Source organism: Aplidium turbinatum, chromosome 8 (genome assembly GCF_918807975.1).
Source record: "Aplidium turbinatum chromosome 8, kaAplTurb1.1, whole genome shotgun sequence".
NCBI lineage: Eukaryota > Metazoa > Chordata > Ascidiacea > Aplousobranchia > Polyclinidae > Aplidium > Aplidium turbinatum.
Genome location: NC_137479.1, coordinates 6,627,935 through 6,654,147, shown reverse-complemented (window position 1 = coordinate 6,654,147; position 26,213 = coordinate 6,627,935). Strand labels below are relative to the sequence as shown.

The 26,213-nt window shown below is 37.4% G+C and overlaps 2 protein-coding genes and 1 long non-coding RNA gene across 3 annotated transcripts; 2 read left to right on the top strand and 1 right to left on the bottom strand.

Moving 5' to 3' along the window:
* Positions 1-798: 798 nt before the first annotated feature.
* LOC145775739 (gamma-aminobutyric acid receptor subunit pi-like) lies at positions 799-25,426 on the top strand. Its single transcript, XM_082587100.1, has 12 exons — positions 799-929; positions 1,662-1,777; positions 2,560-2,627; positions 3,166-3,249; positions 3,643-3,804; positions 5,994-6,063; positions 6,213-6,365; positions 14,812-15,045; positions 21,750-21,870; positions 22,352-22,424; positions 23,875-23,911; positions 24,516-25,426. Exons 1-12 carry the CDS (start codon positions 829-831, stop codon positions 24,752-24,754), a joined length of 1,458 nt encoding a protein of 485 aa, XP_082443226.1. The 5' UTR covers positions 799-828; the 3' UTR covers positions 24,755-25,426.
* On the top strand, positions 10,997-14,347 carry LOC145775741 (uncharacterized). The gene is made up of 3 exons (XR_014290174.1): positions 10,997-11,285; positions 12,653-12,818; positions 13,513-14,347. It is a non-coding gene; the product is annotated as an uncharacterized LOC145775741 (long non-coding RNA).
* Positions 16,552-18,239, bottom strand: LOC145775046 (uncharacterized). The gene is made up of 4 exons (XM_082586241.1): positions 18,056-18,239; positions 17,282-17,465; positions 16,931-17,049; positions 16,552-16,655 (listed from the first exon to the last, which is right to left on the bottom strand). The coding sequence occupies exons 1-3, from the start codon at positions 18,083-18,085 to the stop codon at positions 16,937-16,939; spliced, it is 327 nt and encodes a 108-aa protein (XP_082442367.1). The 5' UTR covers positions 18,086-18,239; the 3' UTR covers positions 16,552-16,655; positions 16,931-16,936.
* Positions 25,427-26,213: the final 787 nt, after the last annotated feature.

Sequence of the window (26,213 nt, the reverse complement as noted above, 5' to 3'; positions counted from 1 at the left end):
TCTAAAGGCATGGCTAGTATCCGCATTGATGTATGAGCTTGGCAATACGTAGACGAAATAGAAAACGGTTCATGATTGGGTTTTCGAATTTTATTGTAGCCTATTGCATTTTCTTTTTCAATTTTAGTTTTTTCGTTTTGGTTTTTGCTATTTCATAACACCTTTGTAGAATAAATATATGATCCGTTCCTAAGCTTTGAAACACTTTTTTGAGTCTTTGTTGAGATAGTTTTAGACAAGTTTAAAAATGGTTTATGATTTATGCTGCAACTGATTGTTAGCGGAGCATGTCAAAAACCAGTAACTTACGCAATGGGTAGAGTAGGTATGGGAAGATCTAAAAGCAGTTAGCTTTTTAATTCAAATCGTCTTATTCCAATGGAAAGTTCGTCGTCGTCGTCGTGTGAGCGTCTGGGGCCGAGGGTCTATCCTTTTACCACCCCAGATTCACGATGTTCCTGGACTATGCTAGAAGGCTACTAGAGAGCAGCCAGTCTTTAGTTTCATCATCTATGACACGCAGACCTTCCACTCCGTTAGGTGGCTTGAAGATGGAGCAGTCATTGATGATGTGGTCTGCGGTCTGTTCCTCGGCACCACATTCACAGGAGGAGGAAGAGGCCATTCCCCATTGGTGCATGCAAAGTTTAGCAATTTGAAAGAATTTTGTAAAATTAAATCCGGGCTGGATAAGAAAAATTGAAGCTTTGTCTTTAGTAAACATTTCTTTGCAGACTATTGGCAGAAGTTTTTTTTATTAGTTAGTTGGATTAACATTAAGAAAAAAGCATTTAATGTGTTAAATTTGTGATATGAAAAGATTGTCTCATGCTCTGGAAAATTATTGCAAAACTGAAGATGAAAAGCAACATCATAGTGTTATACACTTTTTTAATCTCTGGAGTGATTACGAGAAACCGCAGCCAAATGTAAGCTAAAAACACTGTTCATTCATAAGACTCCTGCTTTTATTTTTTATGGTCGATGCAGCTTAAAAAAATAATTTAAATCTGTTTTTAACTTTGACAGTTTACATTTACACGAAGATTGGCTTCCTTGCGTTCCCGTACATTTAGCCTAATCCAAAACCACTGGGCGTAAAGCCTGGATAAGACAAAAAATGCACAACCATGGCCACCTGGAGATGCGCCTGATTTGTCACATTTTGCAGATTTTGATTACAGCTACTGCTAGTGCTTGACTGACATTTTCTGAGATGTTTTTACTTTTTACGGTTTCCTAATGACATTTGCTGCCTTGGGGAAGCAGTAGCTAATGAGAAAAAGTAAGTTGAAAAACGCAAAATCAGACTGTTATTAAAAATTAACAGTCTGACTAAAATCTTCGAAATCAAATTTTCTTTGTTTTTCAACATGTGAGGATGTTAAAACTTATTGTATCATCTGGGGAAAAGAATAAAGAAAGCGTAAAAATCTAATTTTTAGAAAAATTTAATTAAACTTCTGCCCAAAGTTAGAAAAACCTGGAAATTTCTGCAAAATGTGACAAATCAGGCCGTATCTTTAGGTGACCATGGCACAACAAACATCATTTTGAAAGTTTCATTAGTTCAATTATGATTTAAGAATGTGTTTATTGTGTAAACAACAGAAAAGATGTTTGAACAGTAAAAATAACAATTCAGTTCTTCTTTTGCGAAGGTTTACTCAAGGGAAGAGGCTAACCAACTCCAATAAAGCGGGGGCAGGACCTCAAGTGGAGACACTGCTGGATCCTGATATTTACCACAAGTACATCAGGCCGGGTGAACGTTTCAGTAAGAAGAACTTGATATTTCAAACTGTTGGTTAATCTCATCAAAAAATAAAGAACCCAAAATGTAGCCCAGAAACTAAACTTTTGTTTATAAGCAGCCCAAACGTTTTGAAAACTAAAATGTTTTTTTCAATACGAATAAACCGTATATTCAATGTTAGCCGTCTCCAACTTCAGCTTGATACAAAGCAATACAATAAAATGTTTGGCTGCAATTCAATTTTTTTTCAAAATAGTTTTTCTTGTCCTCCGTATTGCGCTCTAAAACTTGTCAAAAAATTGAAGTGTTTGTTTTTGTCAGTTTTTGTGAAACTTGGCATTTCAATTTCGAGCACAACTTAAGTGAAATTAGATTTAAGAAACATGAAAAATCAATCAAAAAATCTGGCAACCCTATAAAATTTGGCAACATTGAATTCCGAGTAGGAGTCGGCCAATTTCAAACTGAGAAGTCGGATTGGTATATTTTCCCCCCGACTCCACAGCACTGATTTTCTGTACACTCTTCAGACATGTTATGCTCATAACCCCTTGCTCAGGTTAGGTGTCGGATCGACAGGCCCGTAGCCAGCCGGGGGCCAGGGGGGGCCTCGCACCCCCTGAAAAAAACTTTGCCCCCTGGAAAAATCCCAACATTATCGAGCAACAGCTACAATTATAATGAATCAATTTTTTCGGCTCTCTCCCTATAAAAAAGTTGGCCCCCTTGCTCTGCGGTCTGGCTACGGCCCTGCGGATCGAGATCTTTTCAAGTGTCGTACAATTATTATTTATCGTTTCTAGAGCATCCATTGCAAGTGAACGTATCCATTGCTGTGACGAATCTGGATAAAATATCAGATGTGGACATGGTGAGTGACGTCACATGGTGAGTGACGTATCGTCGATTTATGAAGTTGATTTGTTATTTACCTATTTCCAGTTATTTGTATGGGGATTTTGTTGAAACTAGAAATTTTGACGCAACAATGCGCGCCTGAGACTGCTTAGTAACTTCCACTTCAAGAAACTCATTTTAACCAAACTATTGCAATAAACTAATTTTACTTTAAAACAACACAATACTAAGAACACGCAACTATTTTTGCATCAGTAAATAAAGCAATATACAGTAGAACCAAATACTCAATTTTTCGATCTATGCTTGCCATTTTGCATTAAAAATGGCGCGTTGCAACTGATTAACTTTGCAAAGATCAGCTCCAATTTTAGTTCACCTTTCTAATACCTTCTGAAACTCGCCTGACTTAAGTAAATAATAACAACCATGATAACAATTATCAAAATTAACTGAAGGCTTCCTAAAAATTTTCCATTTCATATAAATTTTTTCCACCTGAATTGTTTCAGTTTTTTTTTTTAATAAAATCAAACTCGCTTACATTACAGGAATATACTGTCACATTTACTCTTTATCAGTCTTGGGTAGACGAAAGATTGAAACTAGCAGGCCGAACCTCGCAATTACGAAAGGTAATTTCAATTTGTACTTTTGCGTTAAAAGCAAATGTTAAAAAAAAAACATCTTTCATAAACCTGTTTTCAAAAATAACATTTTTACCATTGCCTTGTAATTTATTGTAACATTTGAAAATTTTTTAATAGCTTTTATAAAAGCCGACGTCTTTATTTTCTTTTTTCAAGTTAGCCTATATTTATTTCACTTGGTTATTTCAAGGCCATGGTATCAGAGGTAATACTTTCATTCCCTCACCCCTACAAGTAACAAACCCATAGAAACGTATCTGAAATATTGACTCAAATCTGCTTTCCATTTAGACAAAGAACGAAAAGAAAAGTTTATTTCTAATTTATATAAAACTTCTGTTTATACATTTATAAAAACATTGCTGAGTATTTTTCAAGCCTGTCACGATGGATGGAACCTTAAGCAGTAGACTGTGGGTCCCGGACACTTACATGGTGAACAGCCAGAATTCTTTCATTCATGAAGTTACTACGAGAAATGGGTTAATAACCCTCTACCCCAATCGAACCCTGATCTACCTGCTCAGAATAACCAGCCGGGTAAGACAAGCTCTTGATAAGTTGCACCCTAAGTTATAGTATAAAAATTTCATATTTTTTCTTGTTTCAGCTGCCACCGTCTTTGCTCTAGCACGGTAGTTTTTATGCGATCGAACCCTTGGGATTCGTCGGAACTGTTTCAGGGGTTTTGTGCAAAAAGTTGGTTTAGTTGGTTGGTTTTTGAATCTTTACCCTCGAACTAACAAAGCCTTGATAGGCTATTCCTGATACCTTTGCATGCATACTTGTAGAGGCTTTTCATGCAGGGGCCAGTTACCGAGTTTCGGAGACTTGGAGAAGAGTTTCAACACTCAGAGAAGTTTCTGAGTGTTAAAATGTTGTTACCGGAAAATTAAACCAGGCTCTAGGTGATGCTGAATGGCGAGCAGTCCTCAAGCGCAGACCCGAGAGCCGAACCAGCGCTGCGTGACCTTGAGCCGGGCCATTAACCGCTGAGCTAACGGGGCTAAAGTCTTATGGACCATTGGCACAGGACCTATTTAATAGATGGTCAAATAAGCTTGGCATTCTCTTGTCTCTTACTTTTGTGCAAACATGGTTGCTTTGACATGTATCAATAGCATAATTAAAGAAGAGTTAGTTATTTTTCCAATGAAAGATTCAGCAACGAAAATTATTTCAAAATGCACGTTATAAACGTAATCACTTTTCAAGATAAGTTACGTTGCAGAAATGTATTGCGATTAAATGTGGTTGATTTTGTTTATATGTCTTGAGAAAAACTTTCAGATCCAACAAAACCTTGCAGAATAACACAAAAGTTTGGCGAGTTAGAAAAGTTAAGAACCATTGCTCCAACAAGGAAAAAGACTTTAGAAAGAAAGACGTAGTTTAATGCAATATATCAACCGTCTAACAGTCAATTGAATAATCATCTACTTTTGCGACTGTTTACAATGGTTTAGCACTTCCACTAGATAAGCAACTAATCACATCAAATTATGCACAAGAGCTACTGTAACTTTTCGGACGACTTCATAATAATACACGTCTACTACTAATAACAACATATATATTTCCACAACAACTTGCTGTTAGTAGCAGATCAGACGGGGGCATTTGTTCACGTAGGCTACTTCCCCCACCAAATGTACATAAAAAAAACGTAAATTTTCTCCCATTTTGTAAAATTGTGTCGCTCGCTCATGCTCATTTTGTTAACTTAGCCAACGGCACTGGGTACTCATGTGTGTTACATTAGTGGATTCGTCGTCGTCGTGTGAGCCTCTGTAGCCGAGAGTCTATCCTTTTACCACCCCAGATTCACGACATTCCCGGACTACACTGGAAGGCTACTAGAGAGCAGCCAGTCTTTGGTTTCATCATCCATGACGCGCAAACATTCTACTCTGTCAGGTGGCTTGAAGATGGTGCAGTCATTGATGGTGTGGGTTCCTCGGGACCAAATTTGCAGGATTAGTGGATCTGAGAGATAGAACTGTTGTGTTGTTGCGTCTTGCCTGCTAGAACTGTTGTGTCTGCAGTACAAAAAGCGAACTCTCGCTTGAAACTATAAATAAAAATGTCTTACATGCACCTCAGAAAACTAAGAAAATATCGCAATATTTCGAAGTAAACCGATTGCTCATTCAACTAGTTATGTTATGAGGTGAAATGTGCCTTGTATACCTATAGAGAAGCAGTTTTCAAACTTTTTTTGACTAGTGCGGTACACCAAGGAACTTGAGAATCTCCTACGAAACATTGACCAACTTCGTCAATGTTTTTAATGAAAGGTCTAACTTCGATCTAACTTGGCCACTGAATTCGCCAGGCTTTCGTGGCATACAGGTAGGGAAACTTTACTATGCAGAGATGGGCAAGATCACCAGCAAGATCAAGATTGCCAAGACTATGTGATCTTGAAGATAAAGATCACTTTTTTCTTGAAAAATGCAGCTCTTTATCAGCGAGGTTGCAAACAATAAAAGAGAAATTTACTCGTAAGCAATTTGGTCGAGGGAAATTGGTGTTAACTTTTGCTTTAACTATTCGAGCGCTGGCCTAAGAATTGCCCCAAGTTAGTGGCTGTTGCCCATTCAATGTTTGTCGTAGTTTGAGTAAGATCGCAACGTCACGCGCAAGGCCAAAGAATATTTTTTCAACCTGTGACTTTAGTTTAGTCTACTTGATATTAAAATTTGGTTTTATCTTTTCTTTTTTGTTAGGCCTCCTGTCCAATGAAGCTGCGCAAGTATCCCATGGATGAACAAGTCTGCAAACTAGTTTTGTCCACCTGTGAGTTGCAAAAGAAAATTAAACTATCAGCGATAATCAAAGGGTGAAATCAGTATAGTAATTGAAAACAATTTCAACACTTAAGTAGGTCACTGCTTGTGACTTACAAATTTAGTATTAGCGTTAAAACTTCATAAATGCTTTTGCAGGGTCGTTTGCGGACAAGGATTTGAGGTACAATTGGAAGAAGGGGGACTTCTGTGGACCAAATGGGTCAGTAACAGGGTTGCAGGACATGGTCTTGCCCCAGTTTAACATTACAAAATGTCGAGCTTTCACACAGTTTTCGCAAAGAATTTTAGGTGAGTTGACCTGCTAACACTTTGTGTTGAAAAATGTTTTCACCGGCTAGTCAGTTATTCCTTGTGTGGATTTTTAGTTACTATGTGTATGTCCCTCTCAATACGCTTTAACTTTTGTAGACGACATAATTTGTTTTTATTAAAAGATTGTTGAAAAATGAGGCATTACAAAAGTAGAGACGTAGCTGGACACAAAATTTTAGAGGTGGCAAAAGCAACTGTTGGAGGGAAAATGTCATTTAACATGATTTATCATTGTAATAAAACGTTGTAATAATATCAAACCATATTTTTTGAGGGGACGGAAAAATAAAACTGTTGGTATTACAATGTTTTAATGTCATTATGTAGCGGTGGAATGGGGCAGAGGATGAAGCGTTGGCTTTCTAATTATGAAAACCCGGTTCGACACCCGGTTGTTGAAAAACACCGCTATCACTTCTATCGAGGGTGTAATAAATTGGGTGGGCAATGGGCATAGTTGCTGGAGAAAGGCGGCCGAGACAAAAGAACTGACCACCCTGCACCAGTTAGTGCCGAAGGCTTAGTATGATGAGAATATTATCTTCTCATTCACCAAAGTTTCGTATCTGGGTATGGGATGTTTACCTTTATCTAATACAATTATAAATCATGTTGAATGACGTTTGCCGCCTAACAGTTGCTTTTGCTACCTCTAAAACTTTCTTTCTAGCTGCGTCACTGCTTTTGTAATGCTTTGTTTTACTTTAGTCGGATAGAAATTTCTTAAAATTGGAGTATTTCTTTGAGTAGGTTAACTGCTATTTATTCTCTTGCATTTTGTGAATCCATAATTTGTTAATCAAGAACTGCTTGTCAACTTAGCGGGTGAAATACTAAGTGATTTACAAAGAGAAAGTTTTAACCCAAAAACTGTGGGTTTTGTTGTCAGTCTCTGCAAGGGTAAAAAATTGCCAGAAAGTTAAGATTAAGAATTTTTTCTTGAAGAATTACTGCTTTAAATAATACAGTAATACACTGTACACTGTTAAAAAAATTTGTAAATTTACTCTCTTTCTACTTGTAAAAAATTTACACGTTTTACTTGCAAAACAATTCACAAACGCCTTTACGTAAACTTGAATGTCACATGACTGTGATACAAGTTTTAACCAATCACAATGCGAGATTTTTTAAACGCTTTGGCGGCATGCCGCGGATCTGTCGTCGGGAATTAGCGCCATTTTAGGTAAAGCCAGAGGGGAGGGAACTAGTCAGGGTTGAGAAAAACCCGGGTTTTTTTAAAAAAGCCCAACCCGCCCGGGTTTTTTTAAAAAAACCCAGGTTTTTTTGGGTTTTATTGGGTTTTTTTAAAAAAGATACAAAAAAAGGTAGATTCATGCTTATTTCACCTCAAAACTACTTTTTACGAGTGAAGTGCCTTTCACTCACAGTACATGCTTGCATAACTCAATAAAATAATGCACTAGGGCTGTTGTTGCTTGAATGTTGCATCATCCATTAGTTTCAAGATCAAGTTGGATGTTGCATCATCCACTGATTTCTATACCAAGTTGATGCTACTGTGGTAGAAATCACATTATTGCATCATTTGTTTAGATTTGAAGGCAAGGAGCATTTATGCCATCATGTTTAAATATTTTTTATCATTTATATATGTATTATATATAGTAATGGATGAGCAATTGAGCGATTGCGTGGCCAATTAGGCAAATGCTCTGAAACAGCCATGCGTTAGAATCCAGAATCTGTAATTGGTAAATAGCCTCCTAAATTGCATTTCACATCATATATACAGACTACAGTAGAGTAGTACTTTCACCAATTTAACTATAAGGCCTTCTTGCATAAATGAGTTTTAGTGTAGTATACACAAAGTGACATTACTTGATTTTTGTGTACTGTGCAATATCCACTGCGTTTTCAGTTTATTCTTGGAAATTACTTCACAATCACATCCTTAAGTCCTAATTTAAAGTTTGTTGTAAGTACCTTGTAGTGTTTTTGTAAATTTTTTTAATTTTCCAATAAAAACTGGACAAATATGATGCTCTGGGTTTTTTTATGGGTTTTTTTGGGTTTTTTTAAGTGGGTTTTATTAAAAAAACCCACCCGGGTTTTTTTGGGTCGGGTAAAATACTAACAACCCTGGAACTAGTTGAAAACAAGTTTGGCTGGAAGGATTAATAATCTCCAGTTAAAAAAGTTTGATGGTATAGCAAACTAAGCATAGTGTACAACTTTAAATAATGGAACTTAACAAAACTGTATTGCTTTTCCTGCTGCGGTTATTTTTTCAGATATTGTCTCTTTCCTGTTTGTTGCATTTACCAGCCGGTGGTCACTAAGGAGATCTTAGCGACAAGCTTTTTTGTTAGAGTGTAATAGGCAGCAAGGGTTAGGTTTGGTTCAGTAATATATGTTAGAGAAGTAGTGCAAGCAGATTAGCAGAGAAATAGTGAGAGTCAGTCAGATAGCAGATTGAAATACAAATCCTGATACCGGTAGTCCGTCATTTAGCTGTACCGGTACCGTTTTGTTAGAAACTGGTGTTTTCTGTCAAAAAATAATGCCTCAAAGTAAGCAGTTTTTGAAACCTGGCTTATTTGTCCGTAAACGGCTCATTTTAAGCTGTTTTATTTCAGTTTATTCCCAGTTGGTCTTTAGTGCCACCTCTAAATAACTTATGCATAGCATATGTTCGATGTATCTGGGCTACTCTTGGTTCCTGTGTAGAGATTTCCGCAAACAGGGCTATGCATGAGAAAATCATCCCGGCTTAGTATAAGTCGTTTTAAAAATGGCTTATATGTAGGCCTATATATTTAGTGGTGAAGTATAATGCTTAATCTTGTTTGAATTTATATATCTTTTGATTTATAATTATTGTATGCCTATGTATTGATGCCAGCTATGGAGCTCCTAGCGTCCAGTATTAATCACATTCATGTTGCCTACAACAACGCCTGTGACAGAAACTTGCGTGCAACACTCCTCATTTCTAAAGTAGGCTATATATATCCAGGTTGCAGGTTAGCTGCTATATGACAATGATTCAAGCCCTCATTAGAAAGAATGTGTGTTTGAATGCCTTCATAGCTCAGCGCTCCCATTCCACAATTGGCTTGATTAGAGACTTGATAAAATCAGGGTGTCATGTGAAATCACACTTCATGACACATTATTCAGTATTACTGTGTATGGTAGGTAACTGATGTTGCATTTGTTCTATTCTCAGTGTTCCCTTTAAGCATGTTTTTGTGGGCAAAAAAATGTCTTCTGCCAAGAGATTTTTCAAATGTTGGTAAAATATTTCTTGACATTTCTTGGTAGATTTCTATAAAATATTAATCTAAAGGTGTACTATCATGTTTAAATTGATGTCATTTATCTATTGTTGAGTCATTGTCATTTTTGGCTTGCAAAGAAAAATGTCATCTGCCCACTCACAAATTCCTTAGAGAGAACACTGTCTATTCTGACTAGTCTATTCGGAACACTAGTCATGCATATTTTTTATAGCCTGTATAATGTATATATACATCGCTCAGGACTCTATATGAATCTTTTTACTGTTTTACTTTGTGTGACCGCTATGGACTGATGGCAGATTTGTGTCTGACCCAAATAACTAATTATTCCAACACTAACAGGATATGCTAATGTCTTGATCTGACTTATGCAAAGATTAAAGGTTAGCTGGTTAGTAGTTTGCTTTGGTTTCTTTATTGAACTGAATTACTGAACTGATAAATATGGCGTAAAATCTTGTTTGCTCTCTTCAACTTTGTGGAATTACCCTCAGTAACTCAATACAATTATTGCAGCACATCAAAGAACATATAAGAGAAGTCTTTTCCATGAAGTGTCCTATGGTAAACTGTGAGAAATCATACAAAGTTGTTTCATCCTTTACTTCTCACATCTCAAGAGTTCATAAACACTCTTGTCATAACATTATTCATATCCCAGAAAATGATAACCAGGAAAGTGATCAACAAGCTGGAGATGGCTTGGAAGGTACTGGTAGTGATCAGAGTATTTCATCTTTTGAACCACCTGTAGTTTCTTATGTAGTTCAGAGAGATTTGACTAAAGCTCATGCTTTGTTTTTGTTGGCATTGCAATATAAACATATGATTCCAGCAAGTACTGTTGCTTGTATAGCCAAAGAAGTAGAAACATTGCTCATGGTACACAAAGATTTAGCATTAAATAATATTCATTCTGTTTTGCTGTCTCATAATATCCCAGCTGAAACGGCAGCTACAGTAGTTGAAGGTGTTGCACCTTCGATGGACCATGAATGGTGTAGTACCGGTACTGTAGTAATTGCATGTTGCGGACAGCATATACTCGACAATTATATTTTGAAAACTCATTAGACATTGTTCAACCAGTAGCATATGACATCAGCATTGTACCAGGTGATTTTTAACCGCATGTAATGGAAAAAGACATGCTTGGTTTGGTGAGTGGAGGAAGAGGAAGGGGGCGCCCAAAAACAAGATGGCTTGACACGATTGTAAATGACAGTGGTATGGGAGTGCATGAATTGAAGAAGGCTGCGTGGGATCGAGAGATGTGGAGAAAGATGACTTATAGAGTGACCGAGAGTCGTAAGCGACTGAACGGATGATGATGTATAGTCCTTAACTATGCTGGTGTCTGTTAGTTTTTCTGGCATTTTTGGTACTTGCTACTGTATGCAACGTTTCTTGTGCCACACGATGTTTTGCTCATTCTTGTATGTCTTAACTACGGTAATTGATGTTTAGAGCATTGGACTTTTCGACCAAGCTTCACATTGCAAAAATGATAGGGCAAATTAAAGAGGAAGCCAGGCATGCATCCAATAAGCCAAAGTCGATGGGGATCTTAAAGCTATTGGCGTGTTACTTTTCAGAAGATCATGGTCTTAATCTGCTGTGCTTTGTGGTAAGTTATTCATGTGCTTATTTGGGTTTTATGACATAGAAGTTAAAGTGTAACAAAACGATCATAACGTAAGATACTCGGATAAAAACTTTTTATCGGAACATGACTGGTTTTGAGCTTGCTAGCTCTCATCAGGTGAACGCATCTTGTTGTTGAGTTAAATGCCTGGTGAACAGTTTCATTCAGTTTTCAGCATTACTGTGTTGTTATAGTCATATCTTGCATTCCTCAACTGCGGCCGCCAAATTGGCTATGCTGCCTTAGTTGATACTTGCTCTCTCAGGTTGATGCTCAGCATTATTTCACACAAGGAAGGTAGGTTGAGCTTTAAAGCATGTTATTACCAATGGCTCACCATCACTTTGGCATTGACTGTTCGGTGTTCATGCAGTTGTGTGTGGTGCATGGCGCAAAACTGACGATGACTGGCGCCGCCGATCAAGGGTCCTCGTCTTTTAGGCGCTGGTCAAATAGGCGCGCACACCGTGGCGTCCGGATATTTATGTGCGGAGCACTGTGGCGCCCGTTCAATTAGGTGCTATTCCTAGTAAAGACTGCAGATTGTATCAGCTCAGCTTTGTCAAAACCTGGTCAGGGTTTTAACGGAAGACTAAGTTACTCTTCACTCAAGCCTACCACCCGCTTGAATATAGGCTACGGTATATTTTTTACTGATGTTTAGTGGTAGTTATTATTTGACTTATATATATAACTAAAAGTGAACTCCGTCATGTTCGGAAACTTGAATAATTTATTGATAAAGCTTTCGCCGACGCAAACCTGGATTACCAACAAATAAATGCCAACACGCCCATTAAAAAAAAAACAATATATTTTTCTGTTCAATGTAACATTTTGTGTGAAAAGCATTGGCTGTTTAAGCAGCTTCACTTACCGAAGCCATGACATATTTTTCTGTTCAATACAACATTTTGTATGAAAAGTATTGCCGGATAAAGCAGTTTCACTCACTGAAGCCATGACTAACAACAAATAAATGCACGCGCATTAACAAAACAACATATTTTTTTGTTCAATGTAACATTTTGTGTGAAAAGCATTGCCCTACCTGCCAAGCTGATCTGCAAACTTTACTAGGAATAGCACCTAAATGGCCGGGCGCCAGAGTGCTCCGCACCTAAATATCCAGACGCCACAGTGTGCGCGCCTATTTGACCAGCGCCTAACTGTCTGCGCCTAAAAGACTTGCTCCCCCGACCAATTTGACATCAGAATGGTTTCCATGTGTCATGCAGTTGGGGATATCTTGTCGACTATTATAAAATAAGCTGAATGAAAGCATCACAAAAAGCAACTGCTGTAAATTTGTGCTGTGGCTTCTCGCTAACGTTTGGTTTTCACTATAGGTGATACAGCTGCATCGGCTGAATTTTTTTTGGTAACTATGGAAGACAACATAGTGATGAAGACAGGCTCGTTCTTCACAGCATTGGCCTATGTTTATTGTGCATGCCACGTTTTCAATATGGAGTATCCAAAAGGTGCGGAATGCACCTTTGAATTCATACGGAGGTAAACGTTCAGTTGTTCAATGTTCATATCATGATTTATAGTTTGTTTTGCTTTCTACGGTGCGTGTTGCCGCCCCAGTTCGATTACCGAGATTACCACATACAAATCGCTGTTAGAACTGATTTATGACCAATCTCAAGAGAAAAATTCTTGTCGTCTAGAATTTTGTTACTCCAACAAAACATCGACGACAATGAATGCCTCTAATTTGCATTTTTGCAATGTCTGACTGCAATTTGAAACTACCCAAGTACCCATATCCAGTAAAAACAACTTCACCATGCTTAGGTGCAATCATAGGCTACTATAGCTGTCCTTTCACACAACAACACGGTACACTTGAACTGGCCGCGCGCGACTGACCGCGTCTTAAACTCGCCACGACTTGAACTGACCACGAGATTCGTATGTAATACAGATCAGCCCTAACTACTTCCAAATAACCCTATCCTCTCGCGGTCATTTAAAGTCGTTACCAGTTCAAGACGCGGTCAGTTCAAGTCGTTGCCAGTCACGCGTGCCAGTTCCAGTGCTCCGCAACAACATTCCGAGATCTACGCAGGGCTTTGAGCTCATTAGAATATTGCTATCAACGATCGTTTTTCAGTAATTTTCTTCTGAGCATCGTATTCATTAAAACGTCGTATTTAGGATTGACCTGTGTAAAATTTTCATTTGTGATTATGTGCTTTAGGTATTTTGCCAAAGAGAACAGCAGCCGGCAGAACCGAAAAAAACGTTCGAGACGAACAGTGCACCCGAAGGTACTACAGCTGACCAACGAAATCATGCTGAAGCAGGGCTATCTTGTGGCGTCATCACTACAAGCTTCGACTTCTTAACCAGTGAAATCCTGAATTCTTTATTGGATTTTTTTGTTTTGGGACTGTCCATAAAAGTCGTCTGAAGTCAAGGGGAGTGGGTTCCTGGGATTGACATAGCGCTGATGTTTTGTGGAAGGTGGCAGTTAGTTTTTTGCGGATGACTTGCCCGATGACTGGGCCGTTTTTGTTGAGAACACAATGTTCTTTCTTTCTTTGCTTATTCTGTGCTTTTTATGAAATGATCAAGATTGTTTATAGACTGAAGTGTAAGCAATGTACCATAGGATGTCCCGTTTTTTGGGCTACTTCAGAAAACATAAGCTTGGGTCATATTGTGACTGGATTTTCAACGCAATAAAAAAGTGACGTTATTTTTTCATTATGTTGTCATCTTGAGGCGGATTTTTACAATTTGGGCTGTATCTCGAGAATTGCAAAACCTAGAACTTGTAGCCTACCAAAATGACCGGAAGGTTCGATTTCCTGTTTTTCCGGGTACAAATTCTTAGGTGTCGCCTCAAAATGATGTCATAGTGAACGAATAACGTCGTTTTTGAATTCAGCTTTGAAAATCCAGTCAGAATGTGACCCAAGCTTATTTTTCCTGAAGTCGCCCAAAATTGGAACACCCTAATGTCCTACTCTTTTTCAACCAATCAGGTCTTGTCAATGCAGTTCCTGACCAAGGTGGATTTATTTTGCTTAAACTCCCTGCTTGAGAACTTCACTTTCGGCTCTTTAATTTTGTACGTGGTTGCCGGTGAAGTTAATCACCACGAACTGCGTACAAAGTTGTTCGATTGTTCGCTGCTGTTGTTCATCGATTGCTGTCTTTGGTGTAAATTTGCAGTGTTTTTGGTGTAATATAAATTACAATAAATGATGTGAATCTGCTGCCTGCTCTTTGTCAGTATAATTACAGCAAACTTGTAAAATGCACTACAAAAGAGCACAGTAATTTTACAGTGATGTGCGTTATTCAGAAACAGCTTAAGTCTGTAAATTTACAGAGTAAGATAGTAATTGAAATACAGGGAAACTATAAGTAATCTGTAAACATCGAATGATGTTTTTCTGCTGCCTGTAAAATGTCAGTAAAATTTTTTAACAGTGTACGTATAATGTATATTTATTTATTCATAAGCTGCAAAAGTTCATCAATTTTTTAGGAAACTATTCACAACTTGTTATCGAGTTTGGATTGAAGAGAAACATGCTCTTCTTCATCATGCAAACGTATCTTCCATCAGTTCTTCTTGTCACCCTCTCTTGGATATCCTTCTGGATCAACATCGAGTCGGTTCCTGCAAGGGCCTCTATGGGGGCCACCACTGTTCTTTCCATGACCACACTCATGATTGGGGTCTACGGTAATGGCCCCAAGTCCACGTCCTATGTGAAAGGTAATCTGAATTTTCTGTCGTACAATCATCCTTTCAATCGATTATTTAAAAACGTATCGGCTTTGTAGTCATGAATGTGCAGGTTTAATCTTAAAACCCAACTTCTAGTACGATTATACTGACAGTTATTATATAAAAACATGTGAAATTTAATAAAGGAAATGTAGCAAGCTACTTATTGAAAGCATATTTTTTATCTGATTTCTTATTAATAATTTATTTAACTCCTGAATTGCATTGTGTAGCATTTCAAGAAAATATTGATCTTTAAAGCCATAACTTTTGTTCGTCTTTTATATTAATTTTTCTTAAATGTTTCTATTTTAGTTAAACACTTTTTAAATGTTTTCTGTAAGGTGCAGCTACGCAAAGTCATGCCAATAGTTATAAAAAATGCAATCTTCTTTTCATTGCAATAGTTGATAGTTTGAAAACTTGTATTGTGAATATATTTTCATATTTTTAACTTTAATCTTTCTCCGTCACTATGCAAAATTAATTGTTTCAAACTGCCAAAAATACTTATTTTTGTTATTTCTATTTTGAGCAAGTGGTTGGAAAATTTGTACATTCCATACATAAATAATATTGGGACAGTCGCAAGCCAAACATTGATTAATTACCATTTATAAAAACAAAACAAACAAACAAGAAACAACAACATAAATGATTGATTGGTATTGTCCGATTTAAACCATAAAATAAGCGACATCATAACTTATATTTACTGGCTATGACCCAGTAAACATTGATTGTTGGGGCAACATTGGCAAGAAGTTGGCCGCAACATTGGCAAGATGCAGACGCCAACGTTGGCAAGATGTTTTATGCACCATTTGGATGCATCTGACCAGCATTGGCCTCTGCATCTTGCCACCGTTGGCTTCTGCATCTTGCCAACATTGGATTATGCATCTTGCCAACGCTGGCTTCTGCATCTTGCCAACGTTGGCAAAATGTTTTATGCACCATTTGGATGCATCTGGCCAGCGTTGGCGTCTGCATCTTGCCAACGCTGGCTTCTGCATCTTGCCAACGATGGCTTCTGCATCTTGCCAATATTGGCTTCTGCATCTTGCCAACGTTGGCAAAATGTTTTATGCACCATTTGGATGCATCTGGCCAACGTCGACTTCTGCATCTAGCCAACGTTGGCATCTGTATCTGGCCAACGTTGGCAAGATGGGTTGTGCACCATTTGCTTCATCCGGCGCCTAAATTCTGGTTGACGTTTACGCACCATGACGCTGCTTCATCTGACCTATTGACTATTGTGATGCCCGCGCTTTGACCAAGGTTGGCCATGCGAAGCAAGCTGGTGCATAAAACATCTGAATAGCATTGGCATCTACATTTGCTAAACGTCTCTGTACCTAAACCTCGCTGATCACCAAAAGTTTATTGTTGAACCTAGCTAATCCTTGGGCGAAAGAACAGCAGCAACACGGATTTATAAGCAACACTACTCCCTTTGTGACAAAGCAAAGTAACAGTCGAGCTTCGTTTATTTTCACATTTATTAGAAACAAGCCACATCAAATCGTATTGATAGATGGAGATTCATTGCACATCATCAGCTTTTTCTTATGTATCTTTATCATTCTGAATTCCTGCGAATGAAACAAAAATATCTAATTCAAGAGGACTGTTTGGCAACAGTGTAGGATTTTGATCAGTTGTCGTCCAGGATAATACGAAGTTAATTGACAATCTGCAATATCAATGTAATATCCCTTTCTCCAACGTGCGTGACAAAAAACTTATCATTCGATTCTGCGCCACGCAGAGCGACAATCAAGTTCCAATACATTCTGTGTGTACAGTAGTTATTCAACAACTAAAGCAACACATTCGCTGTTGTCTTTCAAACATATAACAAGCTCACCAAAAGTTAGTTTTTGCCGTTTTCGGCCACCTTGCCTGTCCTTCCCATTTCGAAATCACTCTGAAACTCTTCCCCAATTTGCTGCACGGCAGCAGCTTTGTCGTGCGCCATCACCATGTCTAATCATGAAAGTAAAAAAAGAAGTGTTAAATCAGTATATAAATGCCGACCATCGACATAGCCTACTAACCACCATGTTCGTTGTTCACATCAATGCGAGTACACCACTAAAACATTTTCATACATTACTCAATATACTTCACAATTACATCATACATTAATCAAAAGAGCAAAATGGCATAGTTATGACATAATCATTTAGTCATAGTAGAAACATTTATCCGTACTCACCAAGAACAACCTTTTTCAGATTCTTTTTTAAACAATCAAACGAGTGCTTAGACTTCACGATGTTTTTTTCTTTCTTTGTTCTCGACATGACTTGAACTGTGTTGTGTTCGATAATAATAGTTGGAATAAGTCCACTGATACAATCGCTTGCATTTTTGCCAACAACTTGACTTAAATTTGCCACCTGCAAAATGTAAATCGAATGTAATGACAGGGGTTTCATCCATCATATTAAAAAGCTTCAGCACTTGTTACAGAAATTTTCGACTGTTACAAATGACAGCCAACGTTTAAAGTTTATTTTGGGATTCCAATCGTCTGTTGTGTTGCGTATGTAGGTCGCAGTGTAGGCTACTGTAGGCTATGTTGTCGCAATGGGCGCAAAATAAAACATGTTATTATTATTATTATTCAGGTGACGGCAATGAAAGCTACATTTGCAAATACTCTACAACCATCACAGACCAATCCACACGACATAAAAATACAAACACATTCAAGCAGTCAGGCAAACACTGCCGGAGCAGCAAAATCAAAGATTGGGTAAAACCCTACACATTTTGTGGGACATCACAAGCTCTGCTACTTTGCTGATATCTTCTTAGCACTCATCTATGAGCACTGGCACTAAATTTGTCACGAAAATATTTCATATGAAAGTTTTCCATTGGTCGATGAGTTTTATAACTTTCTTTAAATTGTGTAAACGTAGCCTAGTGACAAAAACGACTTTACACAATTATTTCAGGTTTAATGAATAAGACATTCACTTACCAGGTTTTCATAAACATTGTCGTAAGTCATTCCTATAGTTTCATTTTGATCATTTCTAAAACTTCTTTCGGCCGTAATATCGCAATTGAATTCGATTTTTTATATTTTCGATGCAAGAAGCGAAAATTCCTCTTAGCGCTGTTCACATAAGCATTGTGCTTTCGGCTCTCCACGTAATTGTGTATTGCGCACAACCGCCATGTTTGAACAGTCGAAGTGAATCGAGTGACGTCATAATCCCTTTAGCAAAGGATTAAGTCATGGCCTTTGTCTTTCTTCATCAAAAAAAACCAAGTTCTTCTGCTAAGTTGCATCTCCTCACGTTGATATAACACATCGCCGCATTCTAAAGCTTTGTTGCCTATTTCACTTCAACGCGTCATATTGCCCAGTCAAAGTTTAAGTAGTGACGTCATAATGGAGTTTTCACAACAATTATTGTGCCTGCAGCATTGTTCTATGCACCGCGGAAGAAAAAACGATTCGCCGAATCGTTGAAAGTAAAAGTAGCGATCGTTTTGTGAAATCTCGCTTCGAGAAATTGAGGAGAGATTTCGACGCAACATGACTGCTCCTGAAGCTGGCCTATTGTGCAAGCTTTGCTACATTTAAAGTAAAGACGCCCCTTTGTTGGCGACACGAGAATCTAATCCACGTGGTCAAAATCAGACAGTGAGCGAGACTGCTCTCAGAACACAATCGATAAGTGATAGCGCATCAATCGATTTTTTTTTACATTGATTCAGCGTCTGCAGACAGGTCAGCAGCGCGGCGGCAGTGCAGCCGCAACTCAATGATCACATGATCACCACAATCATGCTGCTGTGTCGAGCGCTACCAAACATCAACAAGTGAATTCTATTAAGCTTACAAGTTGTTTTAAATTTTCTTAAACTGCACGCAAATTTTGAGGTTAGTCCTGAAAAAATGTTTTCAAAAATAACTTATTACAACACATTTTAGTATAGTTAAACTTGAAAATTAAAAAAGCTTTTGTTGAACACAAGAAAAAAATGAAGACCTGGTAACTTAAATTAGCAACCACGTTTTTAAGTTTATCGCTTGTTAGTTACCTTACCAACGTCTGCAGACGTTGAATCAATGTAAAAAAACGGATTATGCTAGTTGGGTATTGGAGGTGCCAAAGCCTAAACTTTCTGGAAGTGCCCTCTGAATCACAAGACATTTATTGCACTAAATTATCTGAAGCAATTGAATATGAACAAACGATTTTTATCATGGCGTTGTTGGTACAAGAATACGGTATGCTAAAGAAACTGTGTTTCTCCGCTAAACCACATGAGTCATTTAGTTAAAGAGTCATTTTATTGTTGGCTATTAATATTTTCAAAGAATAAATCAAGTGAAACTGAAATGAAGTAGCCAACGTTGCAATTGTTTATTTTGTAGAAACGTGTCGGGCTAATGGAAACTTTAAACTGTTTGGGTATCAAGCACGTTATCGCGTTTCTGTTGCTCCTACTTTTTTCTAGACCTCTGCTCCGTTTGGCATAAACAAACTTGGCAAACTGTTGGCTACACTTCTGACCAACGCTGGTCTTAAATATTCATAGTATACTTGTACGGTATTATAAAAACAATAACAGCATTGATAGCCTATTATAAAAATGCAAAATTGTAGCAAAATGATGGTATACATTTGCATACTTTTAAAGAAAACACCGAAATTGTTATGAATTGGCACAACGCGGGCAATGCTTCTGACCGATGTTAGCCAACCACACAAGTTTGTTTTGAAGCAATACCACATGAAAAGAGGTTTGTGTTAGTATTTTTAAAGATTAAAACAAATAAACCTGAAATAAAATCTTTGAGACCTTTTTGAACGCATAATAAGAAATAAGTTATTGAAATTGATGGCATATTGTTGGCAACATGTTGGACATAATTGCCAATCTTGTGCCCTCACATCCAGCATATAGCCGACGTTGCAATTGTTTATTTTGTGGAAACGTGTCGGGCTAATGGAAAGTTTAAACTGTTTGGGTATCAAGCACGTTATCGCGTTCGCGTTTTGTTGCTCCTGCCTTTTTCTAGACCCCTGCTTCGTTTGGCATAAACAAACTAAAATGAAACTACTTTGTTGGCAAACTGTTGGCTACCCTTCTAACCAACGCTGGTCTTAAGTATTCATAGTATACTTGTACGGTATCAGAAAATAATAACAGCATTGATAGCCTATTATAAAAATGCAAAATTGTAGCAAAATGATGGTATACATTTGCAAAATTTTAAAGAAAACACCGAAATTGTTATGAATTGGCACAACGCGGGCAATGCTTCTGACCGATGTTTGCCAACCACACCACTGTGTTTTGAAGCAACACCACATGAAAAGAGGTTTGTGTTAGTATTTTTAAAGTTTAAAACAAATAAACCTGAAATAAAATCTTTAAGACCTTTTTGAACGCATAATAAGAAGTATTGAAATTGTTGGCGTAATGTTGGCAATGTTGGCAACATGTTGGACAAAATTGCCAGCCTTGTGCCAACATACCCAGCATATAGCCAACGCTGGCCCAGCAATCAATGTTTGCTGGGGAGGTGAGGATAGTAGGACCGCATCAAACCCCTAATAAAATAAGGAACAAACAAGGCAGAAGATATTTTTTATCTCTACCAAACATAGATCAAAGTGTCAAAAATAAACTCACAGTGCAGAACATGTTTCGCGAACAATGAGAACAGTCAAGTTGATCGAACAAAAATGATTTTCTTCAACAAAAAAGATCTTAAACGTAAAAAGTTAAAACCAAATGCAAAGGAATTTATTCTCACACGAGTCAGTTCAAAGAGTCAGTTGTAACAAGACACCTTTGACACCTGTCAGAAGATATTTCATTTTTTTCAAGTTAAAACCAAGCAGCATGTGGTCCTGCTTTTCCTCATAGTTTCCTCTAGTATTGTGCCTGTAGAAAGCCATTAGCATCAATCGTGGATAATCACAGAAATCGACCTCTATTGAATAATTCGATCAAATGTATAATTTATTAGTTTTTTTTTCACTTATCTGCAAAAGTTAAAATATCTTTGCGGTTGCATTAGGCATTAGTCTGTATGATATTCCTTTTGCAGGCTTACCGTGATATCTTGAAATTATATAAAAAATGAAAAAATTCCATTAAGCCTCGAGTCCGTAAAAAGGACTAAGAGTCTTTGATATAAAACAAACATCACATAGTTGATCTCACACAACCATAAAATCATGCGCCCGGCATATGGAGAAATTACGTTGGCAAACATCTATTTTTGAAGATATAATGTTTCACTCAACACAACATATTACATGTGGTTTTTAACCTCTTTCTGTTTTGGTACCATTTTGAAATTAGAAATCATTTTTCGTATGTCTTCTACAATGAAGCAATAATCACTCAGAATGTAAGTTAAAACCGTAAAAACGAAGTCACAGCTTTTAACGCTTTTTTACAAGTACGACTATATTAGTATCCACACAACCCTAAGCACATGTCACGCACCCAATGGTGGTTCACTCCCAACAATTGTTGAAAACCTTGCATTTCACGGAATAATAAATGTAAACAGCATACAGTCTGTACACAACTAACAGAATAAGAAAGGAAGTATTCGCAACATTATATGATTATCTAATAATTAGGTTTTGTGAAAAAGGAATCCAATGATTTTACCTAACATGGTGCTTTGATTGCAGCTATAGATTACTACGTGTTTGTTTGTTACGGTTTCGTTTTTATGGCCTTGGTGGAATACGCTGGGGCCCACCATGCTCTTCAACGGTGCACAGCAAAAGCAAAACTCGTCACTCAAAGCAGGTTGTAACAGCATTTGTGCTTGCGTGTCGATATAAATTCAATGTAACTTAAGTTTAGAACCTTTCAAGATTCGTTTAAACCTCTTTTATACCGTGTGTTGCCTACACAAATGTTACCAGCGTTGGACAACTTGAAGAAAAGTGTACAGAAACGTTGAGGGATTTCTATCTCCAATACTCACTAAGTCTATATTAAAATGGCTTTGAAATAGGCTGTCTTTAATTGCACTGTTTTTTTTTTAGTTTTCCACAAAGCAATAGGTGTTGCACTTATCACAGTTTAAGAACTAATGTTGAAGCATCGTATCGTGCAAGGTCAACAAGTTTAATGTATCAGTAAATACTAGTAAGCTATGCATACTGCATGTATCTTAGTATATCAAGCTATCACATGCCCCCTAACAAAAGTTTGAAAAAAATTATGACGTCATTACTGGAAGTTGTCAATATCATTCACTATTATTGTTTTGCTTTACTCATAGGTGTCCAAACAAATGCAAATCATCCAACCATCTCAACAAGTATCAAGAAAGAAAACTCCTCAGCAATAAAGTGGTGAAACTTGTATCCTACATTGTATGCAATAGGTTACAGGAAAATATGCAACTGATGGAAATAAAAAAAAGACGAAATCGGTTAATAGTATACTGCTTAGACGTATCAATCGTTTATTTGTATCAAAACCTGAAATCCCAAACCAAATCCAATCTGATGTTAAGTAAAAACATCGGTTAAGCGCATACCGCTTAAAAGAATAAGTCGGATAAAAGCATCAGGATTTGCTTCTAGTTTGCATACTTCATTCATTTAATCGTATAATTATACTCGTTAGCGAAAAGAGAATGTCTCTTTTTTGCTTCGCATTATTGTCTGCAATGTTCAAAGGCGAAATGAAGCAAAGGTGAGACAGACGCATGCGCTCAAAACAAAGACAAGTGTCTGTAATCCCAGGCTATAATCTTATGTGCTAGACATCGCACTATAAAGAACCAATTTTCGCACAGCTGGGCTTCATTAAAACAGAAGAGCACACAAAAGGAATAATCACACTAAAGAAGTTTAAATGCTTTTGATGTCATTCGTCGGCGACTGGCCTTCCAAGGAATGGACATGGACAAATTATTTCGGCTTAAGCGGGAAGTGTTGTAAAGCATGTCCAAAAGTTTTTACTAGAAAACTTTGGAGAATTTTTTTTAAATTGCTGAAAAAAAGTAGCCTATTGTTGTGAAATGCAGTGCATAATTTCATTTGTGCAGTTTTGTTCAGTTGAAGAACATTGCAAATTAATTATTTTACCAGACAGCGCAAAAGACTTGAAAAAAAAACTTTGCGATTTCAAAACAATGTGTGTGAGCCGTGTTTTTCTACCATACCACTATTTTCGTAGGCCACGTTCCATACTCAAAACTACACAGCTGGTAGGAGCTAAAAGTAGCACGCTTGAATCAAAAACTTCAACGTCAAAGTTCGAGTTGTGACGTCACAGAGATCGGTGAGATTAAAAGAAGTCCGATTGCTGCAGTTTGCAGAAAAATGCTTTGATCATACCTGCTCAGCCAAGTCAACAAAGCTGGTCTTTTTTACATTGTTTCAACGTCTGCAGATGATAAATCAATGTAAAAAGGACCAGTTTTGCTGGCTGGAACATACGGCATAGTGTAAACGTAACACAGAACTAGTAAACTCTTTAAAGTTTAACCAGAATTGTAAACAGTTGTAGGAAGCATCAGTTGTAATGTGCGTTGCAGCCTAGTCAGCACAGACATCTTCCCAACAATTACGCCCATTCACAATAAATCTTTTTTTTTTTTAGTAAATTGGTTAAACGAATCAATCGTATAATCGTATCAAAACGTCTGGCAAACAGGTGATTCGATTAACCGATTTCGTCGTAGTGCATCTTAGAAACGTAGTGTATTGTAGCTTAGAAGATTTGTACCGTAGGCCTACTACAGAACTGATTCGTTGTAGTAATAAATTTTTTTTAAAACGTTTCTTTTTTCAGACGAGCTTGTTTCATCCCTCTACTCTCAGCATCATAGGTAAGCATATATTACCAACTTATCATCCATCAAGTGGTTGTGAGATTTATCAATGCGTGTAGCAAATCAATTAAATAATTGGGCAGCTCATAAAGGTGCAATTTTGTTGCTTGGTTTTAGTGAACGTAAACAGTATCTGATGTATCCACAAGCAGGCTCATTGTTTACCATGGCTTGTAAAAGAAGAAAAACCACAAAAGTATTGCTAAAAAATCGAAAAACAAAGTTTTAACTTTTACAAATCGAAATTGGTTTCGATACAAAACAATCTGTCGTCGAAAAGTGACCACATTGTGATACAGTCTTTTCGATATGGTCTTTATAATTATGTTTAGTCTTTGATAAGGTCTTCGACTTTCTGGTTGTGCGCTTGAACAACGCATTGTCAAGGAAATCTTTCCATTCAGCGGCACCTAGTGGATGGAACAATTCACAGACAACAGCAATTCAACTAACAGAACCTTCACTCTGTCAAACTCGGTGACCGGGCCTGCGTCAGTGGTTCAAAGCCTCTACAAGTATGCGAAACTGCAGGATTAAGCTCTCAAAGAAGCTTTCTCAGTCCGAGGATAAAGTTCCAGTCAATAATTTCACTCTGTCACAGGGTCACGAAATTTATTCGGTGGTGATGAAAACAATCTTGAGAAGGATCTCAGCTACTTTTCGGGGTGCAAGAGCTCCCAGAACGACGAAAGAGAAACAACTGAAGAACAGCTGCTGCAGTTGAACTTGATGAAAGAAAGAGTGAAGCGGATTGATTCTTACTCCAGAATGGCGTATCCGGTGTGCTTTTTAATCTTTAACGCATTGTACTGGTGGCTGTTTTTAACAATGGAAGACTAAGTTATTAATTGACAACAGATAAGCTACAAAACATGATCAAGTATCAAGTTTTTTTTCATTCTACAAATATTGTCGAGGTGTTATTATCGTAAACTTGTAGCTGTGGTGTTTTTGTTGTTCCTCATAACATTATCATGGTTCCAAGTTCCAACTGTACAATGCAGGTCTGGGATAGTGAGTTCGACAAATTTGATGTTTTTGGCTAAACTAACATAGCCTACAAACTTGACCTCAAAGATTGATAAAAATCGAACATAAATGCGGATTGCCTGGTGAAACAACTTGTCAGCTCCAAGTGGGACTAGAATAGGCTAATACCTATCCATTAATTGAGCTTGTAAGTTAATCCTTGATGCAATGTTGCCTACGGTGTATGCTTAATTAAGTTGAAGTAGGCTATGGTTTGTAGATGTTATGCCGAAATAAAATTATGTTGGAATAAGTTAAAGACGCTATTATTATAGCGAAATCGATTCTGAATAACGCTAAGAGGTTAGATTGTTGTGCAAATGCCAGCATTTGATGAATGCAAAATAAGTTAGTAGTATTCCATGTTCAATCAAATTTTTAATACCTGGAGAATTTTGCGCAAATTTTTTGATGAAGTTCAAGATTCCAATAAACGTACTTTTGTGTTTTTTTGGTGATTGTAGAAATAAAGCAGACCACATATTCACATCCGCTTGTATTTCATAAAATGTCACAACACAGAATCTTGATAATAATAGTTGTTGAGTACTTTAACACTTGATGGCGTATATGTGCCATGAAATCGAACTTTGCCGCACAATTATATCTTTATTCCCTGAGGAGGGAAATTAGATGCTTGGCTGCAAACAAAAGTGTGTAGTCTAGTGGTGGGTCCAGGAGCAGGCGATTGACCGATTGCATCCCCTGAAGCACAGAAACGTTGCTTTATTTGCATTGTATTTGCAAGGTCGGATTAATGTAGGCCTAGTAAGCATCATTGTGTTCTGTTGAAATCTCCCCCAAAAAATGGCTAGTTTTTCCAAAATCAACTTGCCCCATTGTGCACTTTTCACAAGTACCCAACCACTTCATCTGGTCTAGATTTTTTCCAGATCGAATACGGATCTGACCAGATTCTTACCTAATCTGGACCAAATAAAGTGACTGTTTGGGTACCTCCTACTTTGGATCTACTCTTAGCTGAATGCCAAGCAGGAACAAGATTCAGTACGCTTTTAAAAAGTCCTTGACTTGACCTAATTGGGTATCGAACCATGTCTACTAATTTAGAGGCGTACACTGGAACTACTAAGCTAGCAACACTGTTCTCCTTGAAGCAGACAACTTTGATAAAGTTTTATACATAGGCACATCGAAATGTAGCCAATAGGCCAATCGTGTCACATACAACTAAATATTTTAGATGAAAGGATAGCAAGAGAAAAGTTAGCCAGATATTAATGCTTTGTGGTCAGACTAGTAACTAGAG